At 37.5% G+C, this 21,134-nt stretch overlaps 1 protein-coding gene across 2 annotated transcripts in view; it reads right to left on the bottom strand.

The window, feature by feature from the left end:
• The window catches only part of LOC306869954 (WD repeat and FYVE domain-containing protein 3-like), an 85,153-nt gene that overhangs the window by 32,670 nt on the left and 31,349 nt on the right, over positions 1 to 21,134 (bottom strand). Inside the window, exons 5-17 of one of the 2 annotated variants that reach the window (XM_079416926.1) lie at positions 20,270 to 20,431; positions 19,990 to 20,182; positions 19,476 to 19,662; positions 18,539 to 18,705; positions 15,665 to 16,132; positions 15,251 to 15,349; positions 14,058 to 14,251; positions 12,676 to 13,133; positions 9,366 to 9,537; positions 7,467 to 7,681; positions 6,756 to 6,868; positions 5,291 to 5,525; positions 3,251 to 3,351 (exon numbers count right to left, since the gene is read on the bottom strand). In XM_079416926.1, coding sequence (XP_079273052.1) covers positions 3,251 to 3,351; positions 5,291 to 5,525; positions 6,756 to 6,868; positions 7,467 to 7,681; positions 9,366 to 9,537; positions 12,676 to 13,133; positions 14,058 to 14,251; positions 15,251 to 15,349; positions 15,665 to 16,132; positions 18,539 to 18,705; positions 19,476 to 19,662; positions 19,990 to 20,182; positions 20,270 to 20,431 — 2,764 coding nt within the window. Of the gene's footprint in view, positions 1 to 3,250; positions 3,352 to 5,290; positions 5,526 to 6,755; positions 6,869 to 7,466; positions 7,682 to 9,365; positions 9,538 to 12,675; positions 13,134 to 14,057; positions 14,252 to 15,056; positions 15,170 to 15,250; positions 15,350 to 15,664; positions 16,133 to 18,538; positions 18,706 to 19,475; positions 19,663 to 19,989; positions 20,183 to 20,269; positions 20,432 to 21,134 lie in introns of those variants that run through there. The other variant, XM_079416927.1, reaches the window with a different exon arrangement.

The raw sequence follows: 21,134 nt of genomic DNA, 5'->3' as shown, positions 1-21,134 counted from the left end.
CCAAAATAAAACTGGCCTTGACAGCAGCCTGGCCTTGTGATTTGGCTTTTTTGAACAGAGCCTGTCGAGATTTGAGGCCTCGTTTTAATTCCTCTGCCTTTTGTAGCCTTTGTTCCATGTCCATATTCTTGTTTTTGTCCGCGTGTTTCGTTTCATAATGTCGTCTCAGATTATACTCTTTCAGTACCGCCACACTTTCTCCACACAGAAGACACACAGGTTTTCCAGCTACCTCCGTGAACATATACTCCGACTCCCACCTTGTTTGAAACCCCCGGTTCTCAGTGTCCACCTTCCGTTTTGCCATTTTTGATGGGTATCTGAAAGTTAATTTTACTGTGATGCTGACGACTGCTGTGCCAATAAATATTGAAATGAAGCAGCCTACTGCTCGGTGCGTCACCGTTGCATTGTGGGAAATGTAGTATTGGTGCGTGTAAAAGATCTGCGGGCTGCCGGCTTGCTGCGGTCTGCGGGCCGGTTCTAATAATAAATCAAGATCATCCCAGGGGCCGTAAAAAACCTTCTCGCGGGCCGGATGTGGCCCGCGGGCCTTGACTCTGACATATGTGATGTAATGAATCTAAAATATATGAAAGTTTCACTTTTTTAAATAAGTTACAAGAAAGAAATGAACTTTTTCACGATATTAAACTTTTTTTAGATGTACCTGTATGTATATGTATGTATGTATGTATGTATGTATGTATGTATGTATGTATGTATGTATGTATGTATGTGTGTGTATATATATATATATATATATATATATATATATATATATATATATATATATATATATATATATATATATATATATATATATTTATTAGGAATGGGATACACCTACCTCCCGATTCGATACTATCACGATACTTGGGTGCCGAACGATATGTATTGCGATTTTAAGAATTTCGATTCTACAAGTATTGCGATTTGATATTGCTGTGTGTTGCGATTTTAGTTTTTAACTCTAGGCCATGGGAAAAAGTTGAATGATACACTTAATATACAGACTGTCGCAATAATAAAAAAAAACACATCTTAGCAGTCACTATTGCGATTCGATATTAGAATATATTGTGATTTTTGTTTGCTTATTAAAAGACTAGACAATGGAAAATAGTTGATTATACCCTTAAAAGAGACTGTATATGATGAGTCATATTAACAAAAACAATGCATCACATCTTTCTAAACTTTATTTCAGGAGCATACACATACACAGTGTATATTTAAAGTACCTTGATCCATGAAACTTTAAAGTACCAAAACCCTGAACTTGCACATGAATATAATAGGCAAATGTTCAACAAAATGAAAAGAAAAAAAAAAGCGCTATGTTACTTTGTATACCATTTTAGTCATATTTAGTCATGTTTTCCCGGCAGTTGGGATTCAAAACGTGAAGTTGCAGAAAGAATTCTGGAAGAGGTTTGATCCTCTGCCTCCATCATTTTTTTGCGCCGGCTTTAAACGTATATGATGTCATCCTATGCAGCGGCACTGAGCACACCGAATGATAGCTGTATGACATCAAAGCACCGCGAGAGCTACAGAGAACAGACAGCTCCCACTGATCTCCGCATGCTTTCGAATCGCTCTCGCCGTACTTTGATGTCATGCGCTGATCGTCTGCGCGGTGCTGCTACAAGTCGAACACACCTTTACATTTCGCCCTCTGTTGGAATTACAAAGCGCTAACTTCTCCCCACCACCTTTTAGGAAAAATAAAATAATGAAATAAAAAATGATTCTGAGGTAAACCAATCGATTTTTAAATCGTTTAAAAAAAGAATTGCGATAGTTAGGAGAATAAATTTTTTCTCCCACCCCTAATATATATATATGTATTTACATACAGAAGATTTGCATCTCAAGTGTCTCAAGTGCATCTCACTTGATCAATTTTATACGTCTTTGCTGAAGAATTTGTATGAATAAAAATCTTATTGACCCTAAACTTTCACACTTAATAGAATTGTATATTAACAGCATTATTCAACAGATCTTAATATTTGTTTTGCATTTTTGTAAGCATTTTATTTTCAAATAAAAATGGAACTTTTTTAATGTGGCTTGGGAACTAACATCACTGAATAAATCTCCTTGGACTTTGCATAATGATCTATTACATCAAGCACAACATACTTGAAAATTTAGCCTAAGCTACTTAAGATACAACAAATCCACTTTGGCTTGTACCCTAAACTCAGGAAAACCCTGGAAGAGGAACAATGAACTAGACTGCAGGGGATCTGAATGAAACTCTCCGAGCAATAAATGATGACGGCATCGACAAAAATAGGTCAGAGAATATGATGCAGGAGTCTATCTATAAATACTTAAATCATCCATTCGGGAGAGAGAGAGAGAGAGAGGAGGAGGAAGGGAGAGGAAATGGGGAGGATGAAGGAGAGAGAGAGAGAGAGAGAGAGGAGGAGGAGGAAGGGAGAGGAAATGGGGAGGATGAAGGAGAGAGAGAGAGAGAGAGAGAGAGAGAGGAGGAGGAAGGGAGATGAAATGGGGAGGATGAAGGAGAGAGAGAGAGAGAGAGAGAGGAAAATAAAGAAAGACAGGAAGGGAGAAAGATGGAGAGCCATCGAGCCCTGAATCACCTCATTAATACTACATAGGCACTTGTACGCCCACTCAGGGCTGCTGTGAACCGGTGGCGCTCAAACAGGAGCTAAGGCACACAAACAATTTCTGTCAAGCTGTCAAGTTTCGGTGCACTTCCTCTTTTCTCTAGACTCCACCATCTTTGCAAAAATTCAGTCACAGTGCTGTGCTCCTGTTCCCTCTACCTCTCGCCTGTCATGAGCCATGATGCTTCTGAAATTCTGTCAAGCTGCTACGCCTGCCTTCGCCATCTCACATTTGTAAACTCAAACACGCAAAAAAAAAACTCAATAACAATAATCTGTTAAAACAATAAAAACAATAACAGTTGATTCTGATTGGTCAATCACGTAACAACTGTATTGAATGGTATATTTCACCACTGTCCATGGCAACATACCACTGCTATTTTCATCTCTTTTTGTCCTTTTTTTTATCTTTTGAGATCCCAACCACCAAGACCAGGCTTGTTGTGCGATAATGACTTGCTTGGTGTACATTCATCAATTTAATTTACTTTTTTCATATTTTACTTTATTTTAATAAAGATATAAAAAGAGTGGAAAGTTGCTGTCTGCTGTTATGCAAATCACAGGGATTGGGGAAGAGTGTGTTTGTGAGCACATACCATTTCCCATGCCGCTGACCACTGCCCCGTCACTGACTCCAGATGTGTTAGCATTACTGGACGGTGCGTTGTGAGGGGCCAAACTGGGCAAAAACAAACAGCTGGAGAGAGAAGATGGAAATAAATAATGAATTTCAATTTATCACAAATCCCAGCATTCCAGACATTTCACACATTTCATTCTTGTCTCTCAGTAACAAACAGTCATAATATGTGGCAATATTTCACGTTGGCAGCTTAAAGAGTTGTTTATTTGTGAGTGTCACACCTTATGTAACACTGACAGAGTGTGCTCACCATAACAGAACTGAATTACATCGTTTTCAAAACATTACAAACGTCCACTGATGGAACTTATTCAAACACCAGATATTACTAAATGTTAGAGAAGCAAACAATGAGAATGGGTGCAACCCAATGCAAGATTCCTGTCAATCCATACTTCATTAAGCATTCTGTCATTCATCAAATAAACAGAAAACCATCCCAGTGTCACTCAAAACAGCTAAACAAGTCTCTATGGAGGCTAATTAACCCTGACAAAGGAAGCTTCACATGTCATTTTAATAGTAAAAAAAGCTATGGCAATAAAAAAAAAAAAAATCCACATCACACTAACAATACAAGCATTCACCCAAAAACAGTGAAACATTAACACCTCCCACCAGACAACGAAGTGTGTGAGGAAGAGTTCAATTTGGGGACAAATCTGCTCACAAAAGTGAGCTACATCTGACAAAACTTCCCTTTGGGAACATTTGGAGAAGTCCTTTTTTGGAGAAAAAACAAACAAACACGTATGTAAATATATATATATATATATATATATATATATATAAACGCTTGTTTTGTTTATTGTGTGTGCTTATTTAATACTATAATTGATTGCTTCTGTTGTCCTCATTTGTAAGTCGCTTTGGATAAAAGTGTCTGCTAAATGACTAAATAATAATAATAATAATATATTTATATAGATAGAGTGACAATATATTTCGTTTTTTTATAATATATTTTAGTAATATTATTTAATTCATATAATTAGTAAAACAGATTTTATATTGTTGTATATTATTATAAAAATCTAAAGATAAAATAATAGAAGTCTACGTATATGTGTGTGGGAGTTAATGTCCACCTCCTCCTGTTTGCCCAGCAGTGGCAGCACCATTAGGCTGGTCTGCACGCCCCAATACGGAACGTGTTTACATGAATTTTTCATGAAGGCAGATGGGGAGCACACTGTGTGTGTGCGTTTTGTCAGCATTCGCAAGATGAAATGTGGGCCAGTACAAATGATTTTTACATCTTCAATTATTCTAAGCTGCATGTTCTATTCAGATGTAGGAGGAAGTATTTAAAGACACAGGAGGATTCTGGCTAAGGCGTATAAAAGATACATCATTTGGATTGTCTGTGCAGTTGGTGCAGGTTTAAAGGGAATTTGTGGCATTTAAGTCTGTAGAACTGCTGCATAATTGTTCAAGCAATAGAAAGGCCTCTGGGAGACCAACAAAATTAAATGAGTGCACAACCAATATGACCTGAAGCATTTGGGTCTCTGTAATGTGTGCTGGGTGCAAAAACTGAACCGTTGACCCATTTCATACACATAAATCTCCCATTTAAGCAGCTAATAATTTGGAAAGAAGACAAATGATGATCACTGTGCTTTCAAAATTAATGAAAAAGATGAAATATTAAAGATCTGTTATTTTCAGTTTAGCACGTACCCTGATGGGATTATGTTAAATAGAAACAGATGGAGGCTCAGTGTGGATTCTTTGTTGCGCTATGAACTGCGATACGTTCGGAGATATAAGCGCATTTCAAGTCTCTGTTTTCAAGTGAGCTTTAAACTAGGTCAAGCTTTTAAAAGCACAACACCAAATACATTTTTGATTGATGCATATATCTGATAAACACATTCTGAATTGAAGCCAATAAATATCTGATGCCTAAATGGATGTCTGCTTTTACAAACAGTGACTGTGCAAACAAATCTTCATTAGATATAGGCTAGATCAGCGCTGGCAGCCTTACCCGAATCCCTCTAATGACGTGTCAAACTCCACGAAGGCGGGCGTGACGGATGATCCATGGAGACGGATATCATGGGGCGTCGTCATGGAGACCAAGCACTTGACTCGGGTGAGGGGCACAGTGCTGCCCTCAGCCGATCGCACCAGACTTCGGCTGATCCGGTACTGGCTGTTGTCCTCGTTAATCGTGAACACGCCATCCGGTCCAAAACCCTCCATGGACAGAGTCATGCTGTCTGGATATGGAAAAGGTCAAATGTACAGTCAGGCTTGTCCCGTAAACTCTACTTAGTATTACACTATTAACTCAAAACATAGTTAACAGTGAATTTTTACTTCATTTTAACGGTAATATTAGGAATGTTTGATAAACTATTATCCAACAACAACATAATTTATGTATAAATTTGATTAATTTTGTCAATTTAATTTGGATTTATTATTTTTTTTCTGAAACTGTCCTATTATAGTTTATTTACATAAGTACTATCAACAGTATATATATATATATATATATATATATATATACACATATACCGCTTCACCCAACAATTCTGTGTATCACTGAGCAACACCCTTAGCAACATATACAAGGGCTGCAAAACTCATATATTGAACAGAAAATAAAACTACTTTTAATATTCAATAATTAAGAATAATATTGACAATCAACATCTAAATGTTCTAAATGTTAAGCACCTCCTCAATACACAAGCCAATGGTTAAAAAAGTGTATACATAGACTTATTATTTATAAAATATTCTTTATATATATTTCATTTCAGGCGACAAGAATTCATTTATAAATGCTGCTGTGTAAGGAGTAAAGCAGTGTAACCATCAGTGTGATGTCAGTAAAGGAATGCTAAAGTAATAAATAGCAGGTGGGTGTTTGAATGTTGTAAATCTGACACTATAAAAGCAGAGAGAAATGTCCTGTCTGGTAAAATCCTTTCATTCTTTTTTAAATCAGAGTTCTCTTAAATATCCTCATTCTGAGGTAATATGTTGTGGATATAACCAACAAAAATATCTGCTTGCACTGGACCCTGGAATGACTGCACAATTCCACTGAGGCTTTCTACTAAGCAAGTAGGAAACCTTTAAATTAGCAAGTTCAAAAAGGACTCGCTGGACACGATGAGAGCTCGGAGAAAAGTAATTTCACTGTGAATTAGGGAAGCTGGGAACACCCTGTTCAGCATAACCCTGTTCAACTGAACGTCTCTCTGCTGGCAGAGCTGTGGTGAGCGAAAGGAGAATGTTTTGTTTGATTCTGATGGTGATTGATGGCATTTCACCAAAGACCACAGTCAGTGAAGCCTGAAGTAATGTCCCTCCTTTCACTGGCCCACAGAGAAACCACAGAGACAAGACCACATAACACTGACACAAACTGTTTACGGGAAGGCACAAAAGCACAGTGACAGCTCTAGCAGTCTTCATGCATTCATTTTTTTCCTTACTCCGCATTTCAGCTTCATAGCTGAGGGAGCTAGGCTTGTGGACCCGATACTGCTTCAGGAGCTTTTTGTCCCAGGCACCGCAATTCAGAGGATTCCCAAGTCGTAAAAATTCCCTGAAGAATGCATAAAAACCATTTATTAGAGACAGTAATATTCCACACAATGAGCAATTTTTTTATTAATATTATTTTGTAGTGAAGCATCCTCCATCACGTTAGACCAGCCATGCGGAAAATTTAAATCGCTAATCCGTTTGACCATGGAGAGCTTTGAATAATACTGAGATATTGTCAAATTTGATCATTTTCCTTTTATGCAAACATGCAGCTGTGATAAGATCAAATTAGTAAATACTGAAACGTGCAGGAGCCCCAGGAACAAAACAGATTTTAACTGACTCATCTGGTCTTCGTATAAACAAAAATCAGTTCAAAAGAGCTCACATGTGGGAGACCAATCAATAGAAGGTTGGGGGCAGACAAACATGTTTTATTATTCTTAAATATTAATCAGTTCAATAAATATCACTGAGGCTTTGAGATGTAATGGACAAAGAGCTGGCCCTCTGATCACAGTCATGTACTGTAATGTATACAGTATATTGTACATGACCAGTGAGGAGGCCCTCTCTGTCCTCATAATATTATATAATATAACTATAATATATTTTGCAGTCTCTATCTAAGATTTTCTTGAGCAAACTGGACTCACCTGAGCACCATCGGCTCTAGGGCCTGGGAGGCCAGTCGCTCAAACATCCTTTGCAGAGGTGGGTGGAGTGGGTGATCTTCGTCTCCCAAAGCACAGCTACAGCGCTGAAGCAAACGTGAGTGCAGACCCGCCTCACACAGGATCTGCTGGTTCCTCTCTGTATGCACTAGCAGCTGCAGGATGTTAGCAACCGCCAGCTGCAGGTCCAGAGCATGCTGAGGAGCAGAGCGAGGCTAAAGTGAGCTGTAGGACACTTACAGTAGAACACTCAGCTCAGGTAAACACTAATTCACATTGCAGGGGTACAAGTCAAACATAACATGCTATTACTAGTCATTCTGAGAACAAGTACTTAAAGCGATAGTTTACCCAAAAATGAAAATTCTGTCATTAATCATGTCGTTCCAAACCCAGAAGACCTTCTTTCATCTTCAGAACACAATTTAAGATATTTTTGATGAAATGCCAAGAGCATTCTGACCCTGCATAGACAGCAACACAACTGACACGTTCAAGGCCCAGAAAGGTAGTAAGGACATCGTAAAAATAGTCCATGTGACATCAGTGGTTCAACCTTAATTTTATGAAGCCAGGAGTAAACTTTGTGTGTGCAAAGAAAACAAAAATAATGACTTTATTAAACAATTTATTCTCTTCTGTGTAAGTCTTTGACATGCGTTCATGACAGTGCCATGATGCATGTCCTTACTACCTTTCAGAAACTGGTCAGAAAGCTCTCAGATTTCATCCAAAATATCTTAATTTGTGTTCCAAAGATGAACTTAAAAGTTTGGAACGACATGAGGGTGAGTAATTAATGACAATTTTCATTTTTGGGTGAACTATCCCTTTAACCAAGTTTTTTACTGGCCTGTTTTTCAAGGGTACACCCCCAAAAAGAATGTTCTGGGTTCTTACTGTCGATGCTGTTGATTACCACAGAATGCAATTTCATCTTGTCCCGCAGTTTGTAAAAACAAAACAAAACAAAACAAAACAAAAAAACACTGACAAATGTTCTTCTAATGGAAGTCTGTGAGCTAATATACTGTACTGCATGTAACTCTCCAGTTGCTTTCTGTATCTCTCCAGGGAGTAGCCTACAGTAAATCGTGGTAATCATTTCTGTGGTAATCGTGGCAAACAACAAAACAAGAATACTGTTGATAGTACTTAAACGGGAACATGCCTTTAAGTTTCACACAATATATGATACGTTCATTCTCATAAAATCCTGCACTTTGACATCTGACTGTAGGAGAAAAACAAAAATGATGCTAATGATCCCACAACTCTCTCTCTCTATATACACACACACACACACACACACACGTTGGTTTTTGTGGTTTATGGGGACTCTCCATAGGCGTAATGGTTTTTATACTGAACAAACTGTGTGTGCTATTGCCCTACACCAACCCTCACAGGAGACTTTGTGCATTTTTAGATTTTCAAAAAAACACCATTTAGTATGTTTTTTTTTTAAAGCTGTTTGAATTACGGGGACATAGACAGTGTCCTCATAAACCACCTTCATATTGTAATACCTCTGTCATACCCATGTCATTATACAAATTTGTGTCCTCATAAACCACATAAACATGCACACACACACACACACACACACACACACATACACACACATATTTACCATTCAGAACTTACTGTCAATTTTGAGCAATTTAATGCACCCCAATTAAATAAAATTATTAATTTAATTATTTTTTTTAATCACTGATCACAAACTTTTGAACAGCAACACATTCTCTCCTAGCTACACATCAACACCAAAGTTTTGCATTAGGCATTCCCTTGTGGGCTGATGACTTTGTAGACACCAAACATGATGTCAGCTCACTACATTTTGAGACAGAGCCAATGTCTACAAGCAGCTCATACCTCAGGCTGTGTGTCAGAAGAAACGGAGGGTAGGAGGTCCAGCACTGCCAGCACTGCTCCAGGGTGGATGACAACAGGGTCTGAAGAGTGCTGGGATGGATTTCCCAAGTGCAGCTTTACGTCTGTTAGGACTTTACCAGGAGCAGAGCTGGATGAACTGTTATAGCCATGTCTATTGGGAAAGAAAAGATCCAGTGCTTAATGGCTCATCTTAGTCTCATCACTTAGTGTCAGTGTCTGGAAAGTGTAATTCACTTAAGCTGATAAAAGCTAATAGGCTGCAAAAAGAGAGATTTTTTAAAGAAGGATTTTTTGGTCCTTACTCTTAAATACAGCACCGAAATGTCATTTAAAAAAATATCAGCTTAGTTTGATATAAGGTTAATTATGAATCAAAACTCCCCACAGAGAGCTTGAAAAGCAAAAGGACTGAAAAAAATCTGTCAGCACAACTAGAGAAGGGGAAATTTTTGCAACTGCAAAGCTTGACAGGTAAGCAAAGTAGCTCAACATGGCAGATGAAATGGTGCAGAAAAAGATGAAAATATAGTCAAAGGAGATGATCAAGGAGAAGAAAAGTGAGAGGTTGCAAAAGTTGCAGACGGTAATCACTCTGATCAGAGGGAGATGAATAACATTATCCTAAACAGTAAGTTTCCTACCAACTGCAATTTGTCTATTCACACTGAAAACATAAATGTAGATGGGCACAGCATAATAACAGCCAATCAGAACATATTTGATGTCTAACATACCACTATTTTGAACCAATGACATTTCTGGGTGGGCGGGTAAATATAGTAAATATATACACTATATTAACTAAATGTCCTGTTGCTTGGTGGGAAAACTTACACAGAAGCGATACCTTTTTATCACTTTTCAAGTTATCATACTGTAGGAACTGAATGTAATAGCTCATGGGTATAGTTCTAAACCTGTATGTTATTGACAAATTCAGATGAATACATAATACTACATTTCTAAACAGTTTTTAGTCTACATAAATTAATAATGCATTACTGTATTTAGGCATCACAACATTATAATGTATAACATGAAAAATTTATATTCATCTTCAGAGCAGCTAAAAATGACATTTAACACTTACAGTGTTATTAATTATTAGTGTTTTTAAAGATTAACTTCAAGTAAGCATTAGATGCTGTGAAAGCTAATCGAAATGAATAAATAAGGGAAATTAGACATGCACATTTCAGTATATATAATATTAACAGATTTACACTACAATTCAAACGTTCGGGGTCAGTATGTTTTTTATCTAAAGGAATAAGTACATTTATTCAGTAGAGACTTTCACATCGTTAAATTATATTATTTCAAATAAATTCTGTTCTACTGGAGTCTGGGGGAAAATGTATCACAGTTTCCACAAAATCTCAGAACTGATAAATAATAAATGTTTCTTGAGCACCAAATTAGTACATTACATTTATTTAATAAGAATTATAATTCTATATATAAGGATCATGTTACACTGAAGAATGGAGAAATGCTAGCTTTGCCATCATAGGAATAAATTCAATTTTAAAATAGTTTTCATTTTCAAAATGATGTAAACAATATAGTTCACATTATTACTGTGTTTACTGTATTACTGATCAAATAAATGCAACCTTGGTTAGCATAAGACATTCTTTTGAGAAAGTAAAAAATTTTTTATTAATTTTAACAGTAGTGTATTTATGCACAATATGGATCGATATGATAAATAAACAATTTCTAATAATGGCAGATAACCAATATAGTACCAAAATAATTGCACATCCCTACAGTAAAGGAAAGGTGTGAGAGAAAAGTGAACAAAAGAAGGAAGAGGAATTGAAAAACGCTACTAGAGAAAAAAGGGTCTGATCACTCGACAAGCACAGAACTGTGAAAAGAAAAAAGGAGGGAGAAAAGGAAGAGGTGGCAGAAAGCAGTACCTCTTCCTGGCGATTGCTGGCGTGCCCCAAGGAGAGGGCAGCGAGGTCTCATGAGTCCAGCAGGGGGGCACCTGCTCAGCACGACTACAACGATTCAACCACACACGGACACGCAGAGTCACGACCAAACAATCAACATGAAGACAGACCAGACATTCACACAGCCATACAAACACAAGCAGCAGGTCCATACCACACACACCCCGCGTGTGCAGCCAGGCAATGCCAGAGGTTACGAGAGACAAAAAATGAGAAAGAGCAAGAGAGGGTGGCAGTTAGCTCCTGTTGAATATAGCTCAGGGCATAGCACATAGAACTCAGAAGGTCTACAGGTCATGCAAATCTAACACAAACATAAGCCCAAAGCACAGCTACACTCAGATAGCATGTGAAGGCCTTTGCATCTTCTGAAGGTCAAGACTAATGAGAACGACATATCTAAACTACACTCTCAGCAGATCAGGGATGAGCATGAAGAGTCAACTGGTTGAGTACTCATTCTGCACCTCAAACCAATTTTCCTTTGTGACTTTGCCTACCACAGAAAACAATGAGAGTACTTTCTCCACTGAATCCCTAATTGTTACAAATGCATATTTATGGTGGCATTCTAGATACGCGTTTACATTATGAAAAGAAATGTTGCATCCAAGTAGCAATCTTTAAAATGTGTATATTTGGTTCTTGTAAGAATCATGAATGCCACCAGATTGGTGGAACAAAATACAAAAATAAACTACCATTGCAGAGTGCATTTTCTATTAGGCTTAAGAGGCAATTTTACATTTTTTATTTGAATAAAAACATAATATAAAAACACAAAATAGTCTTTTTAGAATAGACATTTATACATGTTAATTTTCCTAATGGAGGTAGTCTAAATTTAAAATTGGTTTCTATGTAGGCCCTGGGTGAGCTCAAACGTGCTTTTAATTTTTAATTACATTGCTTATTTATTTATTTTTAGCTTGTTCATTTTAATTTTCAAAAGTAGTTGTGCACGGTTTTAATTAAACCATTGTGCTCATTTATTTTTTTAAGACAGCATAGTTTGTTGAACGTTTTTTATGAAACCGTCATTAATGATATAATGCTTGTGAATTAATCAAAATATCAAATTTATAGACATGTCAGATGTTAATTTTAATTTTATTTTTTTTGTGCAAAGAGTACTTGAGTACAAAAGTTACTCAAAATGCCCATCCTTACTAATGTCCTCTTAAAATTTCTCAATAAAAGTAAACTGCCCCCTTAACTGAAAGAGGGATTTCATTTTCCTTTTTCAGCCATCTTAACGATATCACATCCAAAACACATTGATCCTTTCTATTCATTAAGAAAAGACAACTTCCATTTATTCACACCTGTCAAAAGAGTCGGTGGCCATCTTGTACAGGTAGATGAACAGCTTGCTGCAGTGCTTGAGTGTGGGACACACGTTTTCTGCAGGTATGATCTCATCCTCCAGTAACCGCTGGAATGGTTGGGCATTTGAGGGGAAGACGGTTGCTGGACCAACTTTCTTAGCATCAGAAAAACATCCCAAAAGTCGCACGGCATCAGCCAGCTTCTCGTACTGGATCTCAGTGTGAAAGAAGTGTGAGTTGGCAGGTTCGTAGCGCATGGCTGCTGTTAGAGTGCAGAATACGGTGTGTAGTAGTTCAAAGACTTTGTTCTGGTTGACCTTCTCCCAGCCACTGACAGGTGGAGAACAGAGAGAACGCTCCATGGCAACCAACAGTGAGGTCACGTACACAAAGCCGCCCACCTTGCGGAAGACGGTGCGTGTACGGTGGCTCTCGCGCAGCACTGCTAACAAAGCCTAATGAGAAACAACAAAGAATGTTAAGTGAATTCAGAATTAAATCATAAGGATGGAAGTTAATTGTCTAACAAACATGCTTTAATTCATTAATTCAAAAGTTTGGGTTCAATAAGATTTTTTTTTTTTTTTTTTTTACATTTTTATTAAGTTTTCTAAAGAATCATGCGAAACTGAAGACTGGAGTAAGGCTGTGTGTCCACCAAAGAGTTTTTAGCAAGCTAAAAACACCTAGCTGTGAGCGCTTCAGCTCACTTCTGTGGCCAGCATTTTTTTCAATTGAAACACTTTGGTTGTTATGATATGGAATATTCGCGGAAGTAATGTTGCAGACTCATCGCTAATGAAATGTTGTCTCAGGGCTCAGTTCTTGGACCACTTCTTTTCTCTGTCTACATGGTATCACTAGGTTCTCTCATTCAGAAACATGGCATTTTATATCACTGCTATGCTGATGCCACTCAACTCTACCTCTCATTCCATCCTGAAGATCCAATGATAGCTGCTCGCATCTCAGCATGTCTAAATCGAAAAAGTGACAGTGATGAACGTAGAGTTTTACCCAAAGTTGAAGATTAGATGCTCAGCACCTTGTCACGCAGCTAGCGTTTTAAAAAACACAGCGCTCCCATTAAAAACAACTGAAAAAACACATTGGCCTCAGGAAAAACGTTTTGGTGGACACACAGCCTAATAGCTGCTAATATATCATATAATATGGTATATTATTATATTATATTACATATAATAGAAGTGCACCAACATTTTATTTGACAACTGTAACATTTTGATCAATAAAATTTTGAAGCATTCATTTCAAAACATTTACTATTTTCCAAATTTACTCCATTGCCACCTGCACCACTAACTAACTTGGCTGAATGTGTCACTTATTTTCTTCACACAGTTAAAAATGTGCCTCACCCGCAGAATGTCAGTTTTGAGCTGTAGTTCTGTTGATGGTGCGGAGTGCATAAGGCCGAGCAGAGTACCCATGTCATCTTCTCCAGATGGCGACAGCACCAGCTGTTGAATGATCATCAGAGCGTGCTCACGACACTGACGGTACTTCACAATGTTGTGCACACACCGGGCTCCACCAAACTCACGGAACAATCCTGGGAGATTCAGATTTTCTTATTAAAAATTCATCTTGGTGTCAAATAAGCTTGGAAACAACTTCAGTTTCAACTTTATAGCTTGGCAAGATATTTAATGCATTGTTTATGTAAATATTAGACACAATAAGACCATAGTGAGATTTAGAAATGACTGATCACCTCAGTGTCAATGCCACATTTGGAATTACTCGCTCATTTTCTGCAACAAAGCCATTCTGACTGGCTAGCAATAAATAAAGCATGAGTGCATCTGTGAGACAGAGCATTCTGAGACTATCAGCAGCCATGATATAGAAGAGTAATGATTACAGAGCTGAAGTTAAGAGCGTTTCTCAACCAGAGACCTGACTCAGCACAGAGAGTGAGACTACAGCAGGACCTGAGTGCCCTTTCTTTTCTGACAAAATATTAAAAAATATTGATGACTCGTTGTGCACCACACAAATTTTTGTCTAATCAAAAGCTTTCAATAATTAGTAGGAGGTAGCAAATGATGGTTTGCAGCTATGATGTAACTAAAGCCTAAGTACTATTTTAAAGGAAAAGGGACAACTCCTTTTGTCTTGCCAAAACAGACCATTTTAAATGGAAATGATATCACTGCGATTGTCTTTAGAGTACTTTTGATTAAAAAAAGTAAAAAAAATTCTGTCTGGGAGTAGAACTCCAATTCTTTGTAAATCTGCAGAGCTTCAGCGTGACAGATTCCGTGAGGCCCTGATTATGAATAAAGGTAGCTAAAGAGGAAGAGACGGCGAAACCAAAACTACTGCGTCAGTCTAATTCCAAGCCTACTGCTCACCATTTCCTCTTTCAAAACCCAGCAAAAGTCAGAGCCATAGACTTCTGGGCACGTTCTGACATGTGGTGTGACAGCGCTTCGGGTGCTCAGAGTTTGTGTCCCGGCCTGTGGCCCTTTCCTAATATTATTCCCCTCTCAAACCTTCATATTACAAAGCCAATTTAACATTAAAAAAAGAAAATGCACACATTTACCTGCATTGGTGTTCGAGCCTTGCAAGAGGACTGTGAGTGTCTCCATGACAAGCCAGGCAAGCTGTTTTTGCTCTTCAGCCACATTGTTTTTGGCATCACCTGACCACAGTGGGGGGAGCAGTCATTGAAATTAGAACTAGTATTAGCATTGTTATAGTTAACTAAGACAAATATGTTAAAACAAAAGTTTTTTGTTAATTGAAATAAATAAATAATATTTAAAAAACTAATAAAAAAAGACAAAGCACATGATAAAATTCCTAAAACTTAAAACTAAAATTTGAAAAGCTAAAAAGTATAAAAAAAATACAAGCTAATTCAAAATATTAATAAGCACTATATAAAAAAATTCTTAAATATCCCTTACTGATAAATATTATTTAATTATTTAATTTTAGCTCACAAAAGATTTACCCTGCTCGCCATGGGCTTGCGTTGGATCTTTCAACAGTGCTGCATATTTGTGGAGAAGGTTAACTAGCACTTCCAGCAGTCCAACTTCACGGAAGACATCACTGAAGACAGGGTGGTGGCGCCCGAGTTTGAGAAGAGTGCGAGTGGCTGTGATGCTGCATCCGTAAGAAGTACTTGACTTTAACAGCACGCTAATGCTAAAAAGCTCTTTGCATGGTACGTAATTAAGACCGAAGACAACAAACTCCAGTAGCTCAAAGTACTTGGACTGCACCTCCGGTAGCTTTGCTACACGCTCTGCAAACTGCGACAGCGCATGCTGCGCCTCTAAGATGAAATAGTTGGCATAGTCTGCGGCGTATATGTTGGCAATGGCTTCAAGGATCATACGTGCTAATCGACCACTCTTGGCCTTCAAGAAGGCATTCTGAAGCACAGAGAAAGCCTGGATGTTTCTGACCGTGTGGCCTGAAAAAAAAAAAAAAAAGATGTTGAATTATGAGCACTGATAGACAAAAATTAACCAATACATGATTAAAAATGGCTCCTGTAGTATTCCAAAAAAGTTAGTCATTCATACAGGTTTGGAACACGATGGTGGGTAAATAACAAAAGTATGTTCATTTTTGGCTTGACTACTCATTTAGCACCACCGTCTAGACTCCGGAAACTCCAGTGACCTTTGGTGGACTCTAGCTAGTAACACACAACCTCACATATTTTCATTTCCTCTCAATCTGAATACAGAAGTGTATATTCATGACATGATTTCCAAATAATTCTGTTGTTAAAAAGAGGTCAATAACACATACAGTAAGTCACATAACACTCATATATGAACAGCATTACCATAGCTGAGACCAGCTCATTCAAGTCAGAGCCCAGAAGGATGAATTCAAAACATAAGTCTGTAACAAGACCAAGACTATGATTTACATATTTATTTATTAACACCATGTCAGCAGCAAGGCGCACAACATAAAAAAGTCATACAATTAACAAAAAGATACATAAGACATTTAAGGTTAATACTAGACAAAAAAATCTGAAATACACTAAGGTGATACTTTTTTTAAATACAATAAAATCTTCTATTTACGTTCAAAACAGTACCCAAGACCATGGGTGGTCATAAGACCATATGATGGCCTTAAATTCTGACTAGAGGACCAAGACCGATACCCAAGACTGTAAAAGTATGGTCTTGGACTTTAACTTGTAGATTAAAGGTCATTGCACACGGAGTCCGAAATTTTCACATGCGTCTTTCAGTTTTTTCGCATTCCTCATCCCTTCCTATCAAAATGCATGCTACAGATGCAAAAACGCAGAAAATCGAACCTGATCCGAATTTTTTTATGACGGACGAACATTTCAGAGGCAGTGTGTAAACGTGATTGACACAACGTGAGGTCATATTTATATTTTTATGTGCGAAAATTTCGGATTCAGTGTGCAATGACCTTTAGAATCAGACTCAAGGCTCCTATTTTCACGATCTTGGTCTTGTCATAGACTCGTGAACTATATGACACATAATATGTGGACTCGGTCTTGACTTTGACCTTATTCTGGTATCGGTCTTGATTCAGACTCAAATGAGCTGGTCTCGACTACAACACTGCCGAATAGCCACCAATGTCCTGAGCACAAAATTGATTACTGGTGTTTATTTCTCCATTGGGTCTTTCTGAAGAGTAATTATGCTATACAACTAGGCTTCAAGAAAAACATACTGTATGCAATAATACAGTAACTATGAACAACCGACCATCACATGATCATAGAGCGAGACAAGCCAGTCCTTCAACCCTGCAACTCTTAAAAACACATACTTGTGCATTCAACCTTTATGAACTTCCAGTGAGCACTATTGCTGGTCGATTGAAAATGACACCACAAAGTAGGAAATAAACAGTCTCTGCAATTGGCTTGTTGGAAAAGAGGAAGTCTCGATGTGACTGGGTGCATAAACAACATAATCTGGCGCCATTACTTTAATTACAGCATTTAATGGCTCTTTGCATAGTAGGTGTCTGCCGTTTGCCGCCTCCTGACCAATTAATGCCATTTACAGCCAGTGAACACTAATGTTTTAATTCTCCCTCAGAAACCGCAGGCCCTTCTCCTTGTGTGACTAAAAGAGTAATCTAGCTGATGAAGGGAGGCAGCAGCAGACACAGATGAGGGGGTTAATAATTGAATACGCCACGAGGAAGAAAACTGCTAATCTCACTCAAAGGTTTAGACAGCCATTGATTACAACTAAGTTAATTCGTCCTGCAAGCTCTTAAAAAGATTTAAGTATCATTGCCATATTTTTTGAATGAATGAATGAAATCATTTAAAGAGTCATTTGAATTTCTGGTAACACTTTATTTTAGGGTCTCTTAACTAGTTGCTTATTAGCATGCATATAACTAGAATATTAGCCATTTATTAGTACTAATTAAACACATATTAATGCCTTATTCTACATCCCTAATCCTACCCGATACATAAACTTAACAACTACCTAACTATTAATAAGCAGCAAATTAGGAATTTATTGAGGGAAAAGTCGTAGTTAATAGTGAATGTGTTCCCTATTCTAAAGTGTTACCGAATTTCTTTGTTTGGAAGCAAGAAACGAATTCCAGCGGATGCAAAAATGTGAATGACTGCAAATATAGAAGTACACTAAATCTCCAAAGTATTTTAGTAATGCAGGCCACTTAAGCCTCAGCATTGCAAACTTGCCATCTGAATCCCAAATTTCCCTGTTTCCCAGGCAAAGTTCAACATACCCCGGAATTTCACATCACCAACTTTCACACCCAGCTGTGCTGTGACACAAGTTAAGAGTCAAGAGCATGTCAATTTATGAGGGCTGACCTTTCCCAGAAGGCTGTGGAACCACAAAACCTGGAAGCAGGAAGGGTGCTCCGGTGGTGAGACCAGCTGGTTTCAGCTCACTGACACCATATGTGGTCAGGGCGGTCACCAGGTTCACCAGGTCCTTTAGAGCATCTTTGGATTCATCCTCTTTGGCCTGCTCCAACCTAATATGTACAGCAAATATAACGGAGAATATCACTACTCAATCGTATCAGAATTTAAAATAACTAATACTGCTTCTTATTGCCTTTAAATTATAAATTTTTAAGGGTGAACTATCCCTTTAAGCTAACACTAAGTAAACATACAAGCAAGATAATAAAATAACTCAAATACTTTAGGAAATTATATTCCGCAAGAACACACTCAGTTGATCAAATTGACAGTAAAGACATTTATAATGTAACAAAAGATTTGTATTTATATATTATATATTCTTTTTCTATTCTATATAAAAAAAAAAAACCTTGCTATGTATACTGCTTTAAGCTAATTGAGAATTATGGCACTTGCATATCATTGCTCTTTTGTTGATTTTGATTGCTTCCATTGTCCTCATTTGTAAGTCGCTTTGGATAAAATCTGCTAAATGACTAAATGTAAATAGTGTTTTTTTTTAATTCATCAAAGAGTCAGTTTCCTTAAAAATATTAAGCAGCACAACTGTTTTCATTTGATGATAATACGAAACGTTACTTGAGCACCAACTCAGCATATTAGAATGATTTCTGAAGGATCACTACCATTCCAAACTTTTGAACGTAGTGTGAAAGAGCATGAAATATTGATTTATTTAATAATGAGCAATGTAATAAGTTTGAAAATGTACAGTCCGCTGATTATTACTGCAAAATAACCCTCTTCCTGACCACACATTATCCTTCAAATATAAAATCCTGAAGATTGGTGCAATAAATAATTAAAAATCAGTCACCTGATCATAAGATCTATGAGGAAGGTGTAGCCCTGACACATGCGGAAGTCATCCAGGAGTGTCTGAGAGACATCACTCGAATCCTTCAAAAAACAGGAGAGCCCAGCAAACATCTCCACAATCTCCAGAGGAGAGAGGTCATCTGACTGCTGCATGTTCTGGATGCACGTTGACAAGCACTCTTTCTCTACAAGAGAGACAGAACAAATATTGTCATTTTTTTAAGCAGTTTAAACTTTTTTGTAGTAAACCAACAAATGCCTAAAGACAACATTTCCACATTCACATACTTCAAAGGACTTAAATACATCTTAAGAGCAAAGATTTGAGCATTGATCCATTAACTGCAGAGCAATTCTTGGCAATAGTGAGTGTCAGTAACCGGTTACGTAAGGTTAAAATGTTACTAGGGTTCATAAGATGCCAGCAGCAAAAAATTGTCAATATTATGCATCCATGCACAGCAACGGCAAAGAACCACATTTAAAGAAGTCAAATCATCACCGCAACTTACCGTGGATGTACTTGACGACGTTGACGCTGAGACCATGTCGGGAGATGGTGGTAAGCACTTCTCCGGCACTCTTCCTCCAGGGAAAGTTGTGGGGAGGACACCAGGAGGTGATGGCACTGAAGAGCAGCTGTAGATCATCCTTCTGGGCTAGCTCCTCTGCTGGAGACACGTAACTGCACAGCTTCACAAGGATCTGAGAAGAAAAAGTAACAGTTGGTCTCAATATGTATACTTTATGGATATTTTGTGGAGAAAATGCTGTTCCTAAAGACAGACAGACCTGGACAAAGACTTTCTGTAGAAGAGCTCTGCGGTCCGCCAGAGGAAGCTCAGTCTGGGTGGCACCAGGAACCTCGGGCATATGGGGCAGGTCAAAAAACAAATATAGACACTTCACTAGCGTGGAGGGCATAGACATGGTGGTCATACAGTCCACCGTTTTCTGTAGAAACAGAAGGGAAAGGATTCAAATTCAGCGAATGAGCATATATATATGTATATGTATGTTTTTATATGTATTCAAATACGAATAACTGGCAACCTGTTTAATATTCTACAATTCTTTTAACAGATAGACTAGAGAAGGGGGAAAATAAAAATGAGTCACTTTGGATTAAATATCAATCCTATGAAACACTGTTTAAAACATCATCATCAACATTAGACAGCTTAGTGAATGGTAAAACAAGGATTATAACTGTTTTAAACTCAAGTTTGAGGTGTAAACATGAACAACTTTTACTTGAATAACCTATATTCTGTTACTACAAATGATTATACTCTATCGTTCAAAAGTTTGGGGTTGGTAAGATTTTTGAGAGTGTTTGACAGAAGTCTCTTATGCTCACCAAAGCTGCATTTGTTTGATCTAAAATACAGTAAAAACAGCAATATTATGAAATATTCTTCAAATGTAACTGTTTTCTATATTATTATATATACACATATTTTAAAATAAACTGAACCGTAATGGAAATACTTAATCAGAACCTTTATTGTTTAAATCCAATAAACTATGTGTACTGATGAAAGGCTAGAAGATATACTGTAAACCTACTTGTGTGCAATGCATCTCATTACACTGTTTGGGTCTCAGGACCTTTGTGAAACCCTGATAAGCATATATGGGAGATCAGTGATGTCAT

This window comes from Barbus barbus (genome assembly GCF_936440315.1).
Source record: "Barbus barbus genome assembly, chromosome: 5".
NCBI classification, from domain to species: domain Eukaryota; kingdom Metazoa; phylum Chordata; class Actinopteri; order Cypriniformes; family Cyprinidae; genus Barbus; species Barbus barbus.
Note: the sequence above shows the minus strand (reverse complement) of the source record. Positions and strands in the feature narration are given on the sequence as shown.